The sequence below is a fragment of the Mauremys reevesii genome, linkage group 3 (genome assembly GCF_016161935.1).
Source record: "Mauremys reevesii isolate NIE-2019 linkage group 3, ASM1616193v1, whole genome shotgun sequence".
NCBI lineage: Eukaryota > Metazoa > Chordata > Testudines > Geoemydidae > Mauremys > Mauremys reevesii.
The window spans coordinates 29,712,822-29,729,331 of NC_052625.1; the positions used below are offsets into that span (position 1 = coordinate 29,712,822).

General features: G+C 38.2%; 1 protein-coding gene across 23 annotated transcripts in view; it reads right to left on the reverse strand.

The window, feature by feature from the left end:
- The window catches only part of NRXN1 (neurexin 1), a 1,269,767-nt gene that overhangs the window by 187,284 nt on the left and 1,065,973 nt on the right, over positions 1 to 16,510 (reverse strand). For all 23 annotated transcript variants that reach the window (XM_039529862.1, XM_039529854.1, XM_039529856.1 and 20 more), the window contains one exon: positions 15,056 to 15,227. In XM_039529862.1, the coding sequence (XP_039385796.1) occupies positions 15,056 to 15,227 (172 nt within the window). The remainder of the gene's footprint in view (positions 1 to 15,055; positions 15,228 to 16,510) is intronic.

Sequence of the window (16,510 nt, forward strand, 5' to 3'; positions counted from 1 at the left end):
ATGGACTATAAGGTGGATAGAAAGCTGGGTAAATTGTCGGGCTCAACAGGTAGTGATCAATGGCTCCATGTCTAGTTGGCAGCCGGTTTCAAGTGGCATGCCCCAAGGGTCAGTCCTGGGAACAGTTTTGTTCAATATCTTCATTAATGATCTGGAGGATGGCATGGACTGCACTCTCAGCAAGTTTGCAGATGACACTAAACTGGGAGGAGTGGTAGAGATAGGATACAGAGGGACCTAGACAAATTAGAGGATTGGGCCAAAAAAAACCTGATGAGGTTCAACAAGGACAAGTGCAGAGTCCTGCACTTAAGACGGAAGAATCCCATGCAGTGTCACAGACTAGGGACCGAGTGGCTAGGCAGCAGTTCTGCAGAAAAGGACCTAGGGGTTACAGTGCATGAGAAGCTGGATATGAGTCAACAGTGTGCCCTTGTTGCCAAGAAGGCTAATGGCATTTTGGGTTGTATAAGTAGGGGCATTTCCAGCAGATCGAGGGATGTGATCATTCCCCTCTACTCAGCACTGGTGAGGCCTCATTTGGAGTACTGTGTTCAGTTTTGGGCCCCACACTACAAGAAGGATGTGGAAAAATTGGAAAGAGTCCAGCAGAGGGCAACAAAAATGATTAGGGGGCTGGAGCACATGACTTATGAAGAGAGGCTGAGGGAACTGGGATTATTTAGTCTGCAGAAGAGAAGAATGAGGGGGTATTTGATAGCTGCTTTCAACTACCTGAAAGGGGGTTCCAAAAAGGATGGATCTAGACTGTTCTCAGTGATACCAGATGACAGAACAAGGAGTAATGGTCTCAAGTTGCAGTGGGGGAGGTTTAGGTTGGATATTAGGAAAAACTTTTTCACTAAGAGCATGGTAAAGCACTGGAATGGGTTACCTAGGGAGGTGGTGGAATCTCCTTCCTTAGAAGTTTTTAAGGTCAGTCTTGACAAAGCCCTGGCTGGGATGATTTAGTTGGGGATTGGTCCCACTTTGAGCAGGGGGTTGAACTAGATGACCTCCTGAGCTCCCTTCTATTCCTGATATTCTATGATTCTATGAACAAGAGAGGGACGAGGAACCCACTTAAATAGAGATTTAGGTCCTGATTCACACAGCACTTAAACACGTGTTTAACATTAAGCCTGTGAGTAGTCCTTTTAAACTCAGTGGGGTTGCTCCTGTGCTTAAGTGCTTTGCTGAATCAGAGCCTAAACAAATCTGCAGACTGCTGATCCCTCCTCTGGTGGTTCCAGAGGGCAGTAAGAGTAAGATAGTCCTGCACTGTCTGGGAGCCAGAGGTGAAGGAAGAAGGGCCCAAAGTGAGGTCTTATATGCAGAAGGCCCTGACCCCCAGCCGACCATACAAGGTCCACAGGTTCTTATTACTGAACCTCTTGCCCAAAATCCTTTCCCTTGGGAGAGGCTACTGTGTATTAAAAGAAGTAAAGCTAAATTGCAAAGGTAAGTAACCTAAAGCTAGGCACATAAATCTATGCAGGCACTTAAATCAGTGGCTTGATTTTCAGAGTGAATCTGTGATGAATAATTGAAGTACAAAGCAGTCTGTATTGAACCATTTAAGTCCCTGTGAATCTGCAAGGAAATATTTAAGCAGTAGGCAATCACCAATACTTTTAATTTTTCTCTTTCTTTTACAAAATCCGTTTCCAAGTGCATGCATATAAAAAAAAAAGGTAGACTCTGCTCCTCCCTTAAAATATTTACAAACGTTAAATAGGAAAATGAATAATCTGTGAAAGAAAATGGCTCTGCTGATACAATTTACAAATCCACTCTTTCTCAGGAAACTACTTGACCTTTTTAACAATAGATTGAAACACAATATGTTAAAGAAATTAGGTAAGGATATTACCATCTTCCCTGCTTTATAAATTCAAGTATCTTTATTAACACAAAGCACTAATGCATGATTAAAATATGGTACAATACGCTATTTAAGTATTAGGTATTTTTATTTTTAAAGGCTTGGTGCTAACTATGATAAAATATTAAATAAACATTAGCTCCAACCAGACAGTATATTAACAGATAAAAATGTGCAAGATTCCTTATTAATAATATATTAATGACTTTCTTGGTTTCATAAATGTATATAGAACTCACAGGAAAGACCATATCCTATCATCGATCCACACTCATAACTTCAAGTGAATTTATTGGCTTGAAATCAATAACTAGCTGGCACAGTTTCAACGTGGTAAACTGTGAGTTATACTGATTATTCTCATTGTTATTAATGCATACACATAGATGCTGCTATTCCCTTGTACAAAACTGAACATTTACACTCAAGATTTTATCTAGAACGTAGAAATCAATGTTCAGGGCTAAGACTGAAACATACCCACTTAAGATTTAAAAGATCATTAAAGGTGGGTTGCTACTATCAATAAAGAAAAATATTAAATACCCATTTTTGATAAAATCAGAAGGCCATCTCATTTTGATTTGTGGACAGAAAATTCATGGTCATTCTGCCTATGGAGTGATAGCAGGTAACAAAGGTAGAGGGACAGAGGAATTCTCTTTGGCTGAGTCCTTTTGAGGTGGTGCTTATTCCTCTCAACAAGACTTTGACTTAAACCTGCTGATGAGAATTTAACTATTTCACTGCTTATTTTAGAAGAAACATCCACCTACTTTGGGATTATGAATGTGACTGGGTAATATTTCTGGTGGGAGATGGGGGGCACAAATTGCACCTACATACTTTCTTTACAAATTTGGCTTCTGCACCCACACCTTGTCATTTCCTGATTTTGAGTAATTAGCCAGTGCATTCTTAACATTCTCTTAGAGACACACAACTTCAGTGGGAATTTGCATGAGACAAGAATGCAAGACTGTGACTCTAAGCTGAAAAGCATTTGGGGATTAAAAGAGCTGTAAAGTAATATTATATCCTATGCTCTGATATTTTAATAGAGTGCATGCCATATACAATCATCATTAAATGAAACCTTTAGCATTGTGTGTCCTTTTGAACAGAGCATATTTATTTTTCTGGAATTATCCCTCTCCCTTTTAGGCAGCTACAACCCTGAAGTTATAAATAAAGTAGCCCATTATTACTAATCAGTTTTGTATTGGGGAAAATCAATTTTGCCTTTATGTGTACAACTTTTTGTTTCATATTCAACTTTTTAGTGCCCACTAAACTTAATGCAGCACTAAAGACAAAAGTTTATAGGCCTGATTCAAATCTCAATTACACCAATTTATCTGTGCAATTCCACTGCCTTTAATTGAGTTTCTCCAATTTACATGGGTGAGAGACCAGAAACAGGTTCACAGATTGTAAAGAAATAGTAGTAATTGTGCCTCTGGTATACAGGTGTATGTTAAACCTCTACATAAACTTTATTGGAGATTGGGCATTATGCAGAATATGACTATTGCTGAGTTTATAAGAGCATTAGATCAGATAAATCACGGAAGCCATCCATTTTTTCCTGATGGGTGGATATGCTGCCAAAATGACCCTCTAGTTCAGAATAACTACTATACCTTACTTTGAATCAGGTAATTTACTCCTGGAAAGATCAAAAAAGAAGAGCCAGGATCACACTTTTTTTCTAATTGTATGATATGATTAAATAGTGCTGCAGAATTGGTTACAATGGAGTTGTCATTTTGAAAACATGGTAAACTAAAGGTTCTGGAGGTCACCTTTCTAAAATATGCTTTTCTTGCTTAACTGGCAAGGCTTAAGACTGTGCCAAGACTAAATATGCTGCAGTGGAAGCAGCTTGATGTAATGTAAAGAAAGAGTCAAGAGTGGTAGTACAAGAGAGATGAAGCTGCATGGTGTGCATATAGAATCATAGAATCATAGAATTCAAGATCAGAAGGGACCATTACGATCATCTAGTCTGACCTCCTGCAAGATGCAGGCCACATAAGCCGATCCACCCACTCCTGAACTAATTCTCTCCCTTGACTCTGCTGTTGAATGCTCCAAATCATGATTTAAAGACTTCAAGTAGCAGATAATCCACCAGCAAGCGACCCCTGCCCCATGCTTCGGAGGAAGGCGAAAAACCTCCAGGGCCACTGCCAATCTACCCTGGAGGAAAATTCCTTTCCGACCCCAAATATGGCGATCAGCTGAACCCCGAGCATGTGGGCAAGACTCTCCAGCCAGACCCTCTGGAAAAGGCTAACAATATCCCAACATTGACCCTTTGTACTAATTACCAGTGTGGCATGTTATTGACCTATTGACTAAACCCGTTATCCTATCATACCATCCCATCCATAAATTTATCCAGCTTAATCTTAAAGTCATGGAGGTCCTTCGCCCCCACTGTTTCCCTCGGTAGGCTGTTCCAGAATTGCACTCCTCTGATGGTTAGAAACCTTCGTCTAATTTCAAGCCTAAATTTCCTGACTGACAATTTATATCCGTTTGTCCTCGTGTCCACATTAGCACTGAGCTGAAATAATTCCTCTCCTTCCCTGGTATTTATCCCTCTGATATATTTAAAGAGTGCAATCATATCTCCTCTTATCCTTCTTTTGGTTAAGGAAAACAAACCGAGCTCCTCAAGTCTCCTTTCATACGACAGGCTTTCCATTCCTCGGATCATTCTAGTGGCCCTTCTTTGTACCCGTTCCAGTTTGAATTCATCCTTCTTAAACATGGGAGACCAAAACTGCACACAATACTCCAAATGAGGTCTCACCAACGCCTTATATAACGGGACTAGCACCTCCTTATCTCTACTAGAAATACCTCGCCTAATGCATCCCAAGACCGCATTAGCTTTTTTAACGGCCACATCACATTGCCTACTCATACGATTGCCTACGATCAACCAGGACTCCTAGGTCCTTCTCCTCCTCCGTTACTTCCAACTGGTGCGTCCCCAGCTTATAACTAAAATTCTTGTTAGTCATCCCTAAATGCATAACCTTACACTTCTCATTATTGAATTTCATCCTGTTACTAATACTCCAGTTTACAAGGTCATCCAAATCTCCCTGGAGGATATCCCGATCCTTTTCCGAATTGGCAATACCTCCCAACTTGGTGTCATCCGCAAACTTTATCAGCCCACTCCTACTTTTGGTTCCGAGGTCAGCGATAAATAGATTAAATAAAATCGGACCCAAAACCGAACCTTGAGGAACTCCGCTGGTAACCCCCCTCCAACCCGACAGATCACCCTTCAATACGACCCTCTGCAGTCTCCCCTTTAACCAGCTCCTTATCCACCTCTGGATTTTCATTTCGATCCCCATCTTTTCCAATTTAACCAGTAATTCCTGATGCAGTACCGTATCAAACGCCTTACTGAAATCAAGATATATTAGATCCACCGCATTTCCCTTGTCTAAAAAATCTGTTACTTTCTCAAAGAAGGAGATCAGGTTGTTTTGGCACGATATACCTTTCGTAAAGGTATGCATGAACACACACAAGTGAGAGATGGACCCCTGAGTAACTTAGGTTAGGTCTCTTGAAATTTTATCTGGGACAAAGAAGAGTGTCATTTTGCCTATTCTGATATGAATTATATTGCCTGTTTTTGAATTAGTTAGCTTAATAGAAGTTCTTGACCTGAAGACGTCAGGTATCATTCTGCTGTCACACTTCACAACACCAGTAAAATATAACCAGGGACTCATGTACAAATGTGATCAAAATAAGAACACCTCATATCTGGGGGAACAACTCAAATACAATGCCATTATAGATTAATTAATTTTGTGTTTCATATTTTAGATAAGAAATTGTTTGGCTGAAGGGCTCAGCACAGCACTGATTTGTGCTGTCTTGAGAAAGGCTCAGGTTTCACAGCAACCTGACAGTTGCTCCAGGAATTAACAAAAACTAGCTCCATCGCAAAAGTGACATGTTTAATTTGGGTAAAGAGTGCATCTATCATACTGCTCTCTGGCATACTCTATAGGATGACAGTGGAGCAGCATTAATATAAGTTTTAGTGCAACCTTTGTGCTCTCCCATTAGGTAAGTGGTCTAAATCAGGGTCAAAGGCCTAATGCTGCAAGTCCTTACTCATGTAAGAAGTCCTTACTCACACACAAGAAGTACCACTGAAGTCAATGGGGAATAGGCATGAGACAGGGAGTAGGGAGACTTGTGTTCTATGACTCACTGTGTAACATCGAGCAAGCAAGCTAAAGATGCAACTGGAAAATAGGGATAATGATATTTACCCTCCTTTGCAAAGTGCTCTGCTTTTCACAGATGAAGTGCACTATCTAAATGCTAGCTTGTATTATCTACATGAGTGATTAGATGACACAGAATCCAATATGATAAATTAAGTGACTACAAATTTGCAGAATGAGGCCCCCAAATCTATTCTCCTTATTCACACAAGTGGGCCCAATGCCGTCAGTAAAATACTCATGCGAGTAAGGTGAACTAGATGAGGCCAGGTTGAAAGGATAGAGAAATAGAGCACTATTTCATGAAATAAATAAATAAATAATACATCTGGGGGATTGGCATTGGTCTATTATTTTGTCCTGATGCCTGTGGCCCTCATATGGCGAAAGAAAATAATTGCAGAATCAGTGTCCCAAATATATATGTGTGTGTAAGTGAATCCAAAAATATGAAGGAAGCTGTAAGGTAACTAAAAATATTTGACAAAATATTTAGTACTGTATTTTTCTTTTCATTTATGAAGCTCTTCCAGATTTGGCTAAGCAATTTTAATGTACCCTACTGGGTTTTGTAAATCATGAAATGATGAGTTAAATGTGAAAATGTGATGGCAAGGACATTAAACAGATTACTGCTGAAGAAAAGATTCTCCACATATGGCTGATATTTCAGGCTTTGCAGTCTGACTTAGGGAAATCATTAACAGACAGTGGTCTTCTTAGGATGCTTCTGATATGTCCAGTGCGACTAGCTTTTACAGAAGCTTTCCTTATAGATCTGTTTAATTCTCCACTTCCTCCCATTTCCTCTAACAGTTATAGGAATCCCCAGGTACCCTGTGATGTTGTTAGGGATTTCAGTTTCCACCTCTCCCCATATCTAATTACTATAATCAGTTATATTTACCATCCTTTGTCATAAAGCAAAAATGAATACAGATCTGTTTCTTCTATTTTATAACTGTTCTTTGTGAAAACTGCTCATTTGACATTTTCTTCCTCCTTCTTTACTAGAAGCACTGTGTCATTTTATTGCATTTAACTGAAATATGTTATACCTTCTGTGATAAAGTAATGACAACCAAACCACATATTTTATCAAAATCTGAATTTAATTACAGAATCTATCAAGTCTAAGAAGAGATGAACCTTTGCATTTTACCAGGATATCTATGATGAAAAAAAAATAAAAAAGAAAATCTGTCTGCAGCCTCAGAGAAACATTATTATATAGCATTATCTGACAGAAAATTCTGATAATCTGTCAAATTAAAAAGCTGATTTGAGGAAATTTATTGAAACCACTTTTTAAGAAGAGACTTATTGCAAACTCTTGTTTGGGCAGTAGCCAGCCTCTTTAAATAAAAATGATTGAAGGATAGAAAATTTTGTAATCTTTTAAAGCTTTTTTTTTTCATTGAACTTATATCACTTCCATCAGAAGATGATCTAACAAAATATGAGGGGAAAGTACATTGCTATTTTTATTACCACCGATCTTTTACATGATCTGTGAAATGACATTGAAAAAGGGGCCTAATCTCACACAGGAACATAGGAATTGTCACATATGAGCAAGCAATGGTCAGTACCAAATGCTTCAGAGGAAGATGAAAGAAACCAGTAATGGACAATTGCGGAATCACATGCCCATCAAGGCAATTTCAGCCTTAACTCCATAAGTTAGTTGTTGGCTTATTGTAATTGTAAGGATGTTCCCGGTATCCCTATAAATATCCAGATTTTTCTGAATTCTTTTAAGCTCTTGGCTTCCTGAATCCCACTAGGCTCCTGATATTTTGTGGCAGTGAGTAAATGGTTAATTATGGACTATTTAAAAAAAAACCTTTCCTTTTCTCTTTTTTAAACGTTTCAGTTCCTATGAATGTTCTCCTGATCTTGTATTATGAGACAAGTCTAACAAGGAGTATTCAATTTACTTTATATCATTTATTCTATTATATACCCCTACAATATCCCTCATTTCCACTTCCTTGCTAAACTTCATGCATCCGATGAAGTGAGCTGTAGCCCATGAAAGCTTATGCTACAATAAATTTGTTAGTCTCTACGGTGCCACAAGTACTCCTATTCTTTTTGCTAAACTAAGTGGCTCCAGTTGTTTCAGTCACTCCTCATAGGGAATTTTCTCCATGTCTTTAATAAATGTTCTCACCCTTCTCTTAACCCCTTCTATTTCTGCTATAATTTTTTGAGGTAAGGTGACAAGAACTGAACACAGTATTCCAGGTGAGAGTGTGCCACTGATTTATATAATAATTTTATATTTTCAGTATTGTTTTTATCCCATTCTTTATGCATTCTAAGATCACGTTTGCTTTTTTGACCATTACTGCACACTGAGAGGAGGTTTTCACTTTGGTCTTTGTCCGGAGTCGTTACAGTTAATTTAGATCCCAGCAGTAGTAATTATCCCACCAATGTGAATTACATTCCATGCATCAACTGTGATTTCCACCTGCTATTGTGATGCTGATTCGCCTATCTTTACAGGTCCCTGTGCTGTCTTCTCCAGTATAGACTAACCTAAATTTGTGTAATCTATAACTATTGCCATCTCACTGTTCCATCCCTTTTCAATATTAGTAATAAATATATTGTCTATGGTATAAATCAGCACAGCTCCATTGCAGTGAATGGATTTACACAAATGATTTAAACTAGCTGAGAATCTGGCCCTGTGCTTTCAGTCTCTTAGCCAGTTTATGATCTATGAAAAAACTTTACCTTTCCCCCCATGGCACCTTGCTTTCTGCCTGAATAGCTTCTTGTGAGGGACTTTAACAAAGGGCTTTGTGAAAGTCAAAATAAATGTTATTCACTGGTTCTCCTTTATCCCTTCTATCAATCTACAATAGATTTAGCAGTAATGGGAGTTACCTGTGGAAGTTCCCAGGTATAGAAGTCAGATTAATAGAATCCCAGGAAAGCTGACTTCTTGAACGTGTGAAATTCATTACAGCACATTGAGTTTTGGCTCCCAAGTATCGCAAGATTAACCTCTATTGGGTAAACCAAAGAACAACAGAACCATGGACCAGATGCCTCCTAGATCCAAGTAGAGAGATGACACTCCCTTTTGCACACAAATGTTTAGCCACAGTGTGCATTTTACTTTCTCTGTTTCACTAGGTGGAGGGTTCCTGGGAGTTCATCATGTCTCCTGCCCTCTCTGCATAATAGTAATTCCCTGGGAAGAACTGGAGTTTAACGAGCAGGCCTAGTTTCACTGGTCCCACATTAGTTTTCAGAGCCTAAGTGACAAAGGGCATAGGGACTATGGATGCTCCATCTGATGGGGAGGAGGGGATTATGCCTACCTTACAGTGGCCACAAGTTTGGGAATGGGCAGTAAGACCCTTTATATCTGATGTCTGCTCCTGGTTTCTCCAGCTCAGCGGCCATTTTCCTTTGGACTATGCTTCTTCTGGGGTCTTGCTCCCTACAAGCAATGGGACACTACTCCTCTAAATTTGTGAGTTCAGACAGCAATTGTAACATCTCACTTGGGATCAAATTGGACACCCTGGCAGACCTATACTGTCTTAACATGAAGAACATTCTGAAGCTCCATGAGCTGATGGTAATAGCTCTAGGTGATTGCAAGATTATCCGGGAGCAGATGCAGTCATTGTGTAGGCATCCACATTTCATGTCATCATCCCATGTTGGGCATTCTGAACCTGTGTGGAGGCAGTCACAACAGGTGGTGAAATATGTTTCCCACTCATTAGACTACCCAGGGAAATGAAGGATCAATTGCAAGATTGGGAATGGTTCAGAAGGAGATGAATGCTCTTTCCTGGCAATCAGAAGGGATTCTAGCAACAGACCTTCAAGTCTATTCAGATGTGGTGGTGGGACTTTGGATTGGGAGTATATTTCCAAGGACAGTGGTGTGCAGAGTAATGGACACTGCATGGGCTGGTTTGGGACTGCTATAGGATATCACCCATTTGGGATTTTTTTCTAGTCATAATGAAGTTATGATGTGGAGGAAGAAATATATAGACAAGCAGTTCCTACTCAATCAGTGGTCCATATTAACAGCCTGGCCAAAAAATCTCCTAAGGTTATGCAGCATGTGCACATTTGTGTGCTATGATGTCTAACTCTAAACACTCATTTCCAGGTGGAGAGGGTCTGAGCATCTAGATGAGATCTAGCCATGATGGCCCCATTCCTGGCTCCTAACTGCTTTGGGTTTGGCAGAAAGATTGATAACTTAAGATCTTGAGAGAGGCCCTAGGACAACATTGGGTTTTCAGGATCCTTAGCCTTTACTATGTGACTCATACCCAAGTTCTCAGCTGCATTAATCCAGAAGGGCATGTCACCACACACAATACCACATTGGAATTTAATCTTATGCCAGCATAGCTGTGTTTTCTAACTCATACAAGTGATCTTGGGTGTGCAGGTTCCTAGAAGGCTTGGCTTGATCATAACCCCAGCAGGATCTGTATCACACAGTCACTATGCAGGTCCTATCTGCTTCAGTGGTATGGAAACTGCTCTTTCTGGGAGTGTTTTTTGGCAGCTTTTCTTGTGTTACCTGTGTTGGAGAGACTGTAATAGTGTCAGACCTAGAGGAGTTAGACAGGGCATTGGCAAGGGGTGCTTCACAGTACAGCAGACAGGGACAGCTGTGTTTCAGCTATGTTTTTCTAAGATGGTTAAGGTGGGCTAGAGATCCATGATGGTTGTCTGGAAATGGAAGTTTGCCCATTCCAAGCTCTACTGGCATATCACTTATCTCATCCTGCAGTACCAGGCCCCTCTCTGTCTCCTCTGGGACAACAGCTTTGTGCCTAGATACCAGTTTGCCCATATCTAATGTACTGGTTATTGCAGAGAAGACTCAAAAAAAGGCCAGGTCTGGTGCCAAATCTCACTGGCTGGGAGGTGACTAAAGAGGCCTTAAGGCACTGAATAAGTTAGCTGCTAGATACTTTAGCAGGAAAAGGAAGGGTACGTCTCTTCTGTAATACAATTTGTTGTATAAATTTATATATTATTTTTGTTTCTATATTTTCTTTGGCTACATCTTTCCCATTTTTCCAATCTTTGGTTTTATTTTGTTATGCCTGTAAAGAAACAGAATTCAAATTTATATATGTTTACGTGTGTTCACATCCTCCTCTACAAATATCAGCATAAACACACACACACTATGTGTGTGCATGCACATATGTATTTTATTAAATATAATATTTATTTTACAGTTTATTTTGGGAAGAATTTATATGATCACTTCAAAGCATGTTTTTCTGACTTCTAGTAAACATATAGTGAGAGAATGATAGCCTAGCATGAAGTGTTAGCTACGCTGTTTAGTTATCTACAAATTCTAATTGATTATTGTAAAATTGCTAAGAGGCACAATAAGAGAAAGAACAACACTCTGGCAAAATGGAAGGTAGCTAAGCTACTACACAGGCAATGAAATTAAAACAAACCTGTCTGTAAGCACAGGTTTCCTCGTGGAAAATCTTCACCCAATATCTTTTAGATCAGGGGTCAGCAACCTTTCAGAAGTGGTGTGCCAAGTCTTCATTTATTCACTCTAATTGAAGGTTTTGCGTGCCAGTAATACATTTTAATGTTTTTAGAAGGTCTCTTTCTATAAGTCTATAATATATAACTAAAGTATTGTTGTGTGTAAAGTAAATAAGGTTTTTAAAATGTTTAAGAAGCTTCATTTAAAATTAAATTAAAATGCAGAGCCCCCCAGATTGGTGGCCAGGACCCAGGCAGTGTGAGTGCCACTTAAAATCAGCTTGCATGGTGCCATAGGTTGCCTACCCCTGTTTTAGACTAAAACATTATAACTCAGAATATAATCTTTCTTTTGTAAAGTAATAGAAGGAGAATGAATCATGTGGCATGTTGTAGGAAACTGGAAGGAAGATGTTTGTAAATATTTTAGAGAAAAAGAGATCCACTGTACATTTAAAAATAACAGATTTATTAATTAACCTGCTACTCTGGTTTATTCTTAATTAAACAATACAGAAGCAAGAAGGGGGGTAAATCTGTGTTTAAATATTTTGGTGAGAGATCCTTTATAAAATTAGATAGAAAAATCTCAAAAAACAGAAACTGCAGAGACCCATATCTTTGGTCACTGAAATGAAAGTTAATGTCCCATAATGCAGGAATCCTTTACTATTTCTCCACCCACCAAACATCTGATATATCAGCTAGTTCATTGGGTAGTCAGGATGGTTAAGTGTTCCTGTCAATCCTTAAAGTACTAATAACAGCAACACTTCTGAAACAGATATAGCAGGAGATATAACAGTGTTTGCCAACCTGCAATGATTGACATCTTTAAGACTTCACTTCTAGAAATACTGCTTTCAGGAGAGCTGGAGTGATATCTCTCAAAATGGCACCACTTACATATTTAGCGAAAAATCAGTCCTGCACACTTCTGAACTATTCCATGTTTGGAGGTATACACACTCTTCTGAGCTGGTTTGATGCATCTCAAACTGAGATATCAATGCGAGTATATGAAGAAACTACACCATTCTGAAGAAAGGCATAGCAAAAGCTCAGCATTAGATGAAATAACATGAGAAAAATCAGAAGTATGGAAAGATGATATGTTGGTTAGAAGGGGGGAAGAAAGAAAACAACTTTTGAAGACGATGTTATTGCACGAAGAAGGGCAATATGATGTTAGTGATAAAAACTCAAGGAAAATTAAAGCCTTACAATGGTTGTGTGTGAGTCAAACAATAAAACAAGCAAGGAAATTCTGAGCTTTGTCTGAAAGAGTGGCTTTAATTGACCTCAACCCATAGCTACTGTGGGGACAGCAAATATAAACAGAATACTGCAAATAATGTTTTATCATTTTACAGAAAGTATCTAGAAACTCTGTCTCCACACAACAATCTAGATAAGATTTTTCATGAAAAGGAAAGTGTCCTCATTTTAGCACTCATCATTGTCGGTACTGCAGCACATAGAGGTGACTCTCAGATGATCTTACATTCCACTAGAGAAATTGGCCACTATCTTTTGCACAAAAATCTAGGTATGTTGTAAATTTATGGAAAGTTTTAAAAAATGTAACTGAAGTCTTGGGCATGGTCTGGATGTATTGTTTCAGCATGGTCATTTCCTTATTTTTAAATGGGAACATTAGAGTATCCTGTATATTAAAGTGCCAGTACTACACATCTTATGTTGCATGTTTTCATTTCTGCAAAATGGAGCTATCAGTATGTTAACATTTGTTTCTTTCCTTAGAGTTTGGGATATTGCTCTAAAGTCAGACTTTTTCCATACCACTGCCTTCATGGCTCAGATGCTGCTCAGCATTGTCGTGGATGGCTACTTTAGAGCCCCAAAAGGTTGCAACCAGTGTAAAGGAAAATAATCATAATCTACACGAGCATCCCTTTCCTCTGTCCTCTCCAAAAGCCCTGTTTACTCTTATCATTAAAGTCCCACTCCATTTCCCTTTATCCTAGGCTCCGCTTACCCTCCAACCCTGTTAAAGTTAAAAAGGTTTTGGGAAAATCATGCGCACGCACGCACACACACACACACACACACACACAGAGACACAGACACACACACAGAGACACACACACACACACACAATATGCTTTTCTCTATGATATAATATCACTATTCTAAAGTTTGTTGCTATGCTAGTTTGTTGAACATATTGGCACACAGACCTTGCTATGTGGACCCACCTTTTGTACAGATTTTCTACACCATTTTTGTTTCAAATATGAACATTTTCACAGATTTGATAAACAAGAGACTGTACATCTATGCAATTTTCTATTCCTGAGGTATAAAACTGAGAGGATCCTCTCAAATGCAAAGGAAAAAAAGTTGAATCAAGTATAATAAATTCATTCTTAGCACAAGGGATGCATTTGATATCCTCTGTAATTAAAATATAAACCCATAAAGAAGAGGACAGTCTTTTTTTCTTTATTTTAAAAGATAAAAAAGTCTACCATTTATTTGTAGCTAAAAAGATTAACTAGTAAATATGCTAAGCAGACTAGCTTTCATTTACATCTCCGGCTTTCTGCCTTTGATTTACTAATACAAACACTCACAAAAATAGTCCACAGATAATGTGCAGATTTGCAAATTACCACTAATGGCTCAACACTCATTTTAAATAAGAAACATGTTGTATATCTGAAAAACTGATGCCTTTAAAAACTAATAATATTAATGGCAGACATTCTTCTTCAAGGCACAGCATTTGAATACTAAATTCAGGCCTGATCCTGGAAACCCTTTCTTCCTGTGAATGGCCCCATTGATGTCAATGGGGCCACTCATGTGAATAAAGCTTTTGTAGGATTGAATCCATACATTGTATTTAACTAAATATGCTTTAAATTGATTATTTGTGTATGTAGCTAAGAACTGATGTATTTTCTTCTCTTTCTAGATCTGTTGTAATACTTCTGTTGATTTCATAAGTTTCAAAGCACTATAAAAGCCTGATGTTATTAAAAGACCACAGACAACATTTTCTTCAATACACATTTTCCCATAATCATTTTGGGGGGCTTATCGTGTTGCTTTTGTCAAAGCCTTTTCTATGTCTAAGTACAATGATCCAATAAAGAATAAAACAAATTTAAAAAGGAACTTGTCTATTTTGTGCCTTGACATCTACATTTCTCCATTTTCACTGATGTTTTAAATTTGACAAAAGATAGGAAATGCCATCATCACAAACTGTTCATGACTCTTTGACTACCCAATTAACTGCAAGAATATCTTGAAGGAGTCAATATTTTATTAATACATAAGCAAAGCAAATCACATTTCCAAATACGCCCCCACCCCCTCTTCCACAAATGTTTGTTTACTTTCTTACCTGCCGGGTAACGTTCTATAACTGGCCAGCTGTCCACCTGTAATGTGGCATTGCCACCACTTCTTGTAAAACGTACTACATGGTATTTTCCATCATTAATGATTGCGTTGATCTCTTCGATAGAGATGTCATCAGTTCCAACATTAAACTTAACTCCAATTTTTCCCTGGTGCTGTTTAAAAAAAAAAAAGGAAGAGGAGGAGGAAGAAGAAGAAGAAGTACTAATTAAGAGTTGTTTTAGTGAGAATTAGAGTGTGTTGTACTGGGAAAAATTCCTAACAACAGCTTCTCTCCTCAGATTTAACTTCTGAAGGCTTACATGGGATAGTGACAAAACTCCTGACAGTTCATTGATCTGGGACATCTCTTTCATGGATAATTGATATTCCAAATCAGTTACTTTCACCAACTGAGTATGCTCCTTTTCCCAGTGGGTCTCACCATGAAAAAAAAAAAAAGCTTAAGTTTTTCTTCCCTGTGTTCCCCAGTCTTCTTGATGAGCACCAGATACCTTTCTTTATTTTATGGGCTTTAAAAATAGAAAAGTCAGCACTAGCTCCTCTTTCAGAGCAAGAAGAAGCTTGATTTTTGAACTTCAAAAACACAACCCATTTTTCAAATCCCAACAGAACTCTCCTAACCTAACTACAAAACAGTGAAAAGGAAGTCAGACTAGTCATAATGACATGTATGATGACTGATGTGATGACTGTTTCAGAATTATTTTCATGGGATGGAGAGATGGAGTTTGTTTGTTGTAATAGATGAGTGTCACTCATATAGAAATAGACATGATCCTCCAACCGCAATACAAACAATGCAGAATCAGGCCAGTTATATATGTCCAGTAGTAGAGAGAGAACTGCACATTTCACAGGAATAAACCTAATACCTTGCATTTCCTTTCACAGGCAAAAACCTGGGGAAAAGGGAACTTTCAGAAGAATTTCAAAAAAAAGAAAAAAATTTTTAAAAATTCTTTAGCCTTTTTTTCTGTGTGAAAATATTTCTAAGCTTATGTTTTTTTATATAAATAAAACAAAACAAAAACTGATGATTCATTGATTTATCTATACATTTTGATTTATTCCTATTATACCTTCTTCTTTGAGAAGGATAATATAATATATATATAAATATATATTATACTCTCAGGAGATATACTTCATTTGTGAATAATGACTGTTATTAAACTGAGGTGAAAAGGAAATATTGAACAGTGTGGTATCAGAGGCATATGTAGAGTTAATAATAATTCTATAAATGGTTTCATAGCTTCTGAAAATTTTTTTTTTATCTATTTTATTTTTTTTTTTATTTTTTCCCCCAAAACTCAACTCACCCAACATATCTCCTTCACCCTCTTGATATTTCCAAAAAGAGGCTCTGTCCTTCCAATGCAGCTTTGATCTGTGCCCCCTCTGTCCATTACTCCCCTAGACCCACAGGCTGCAG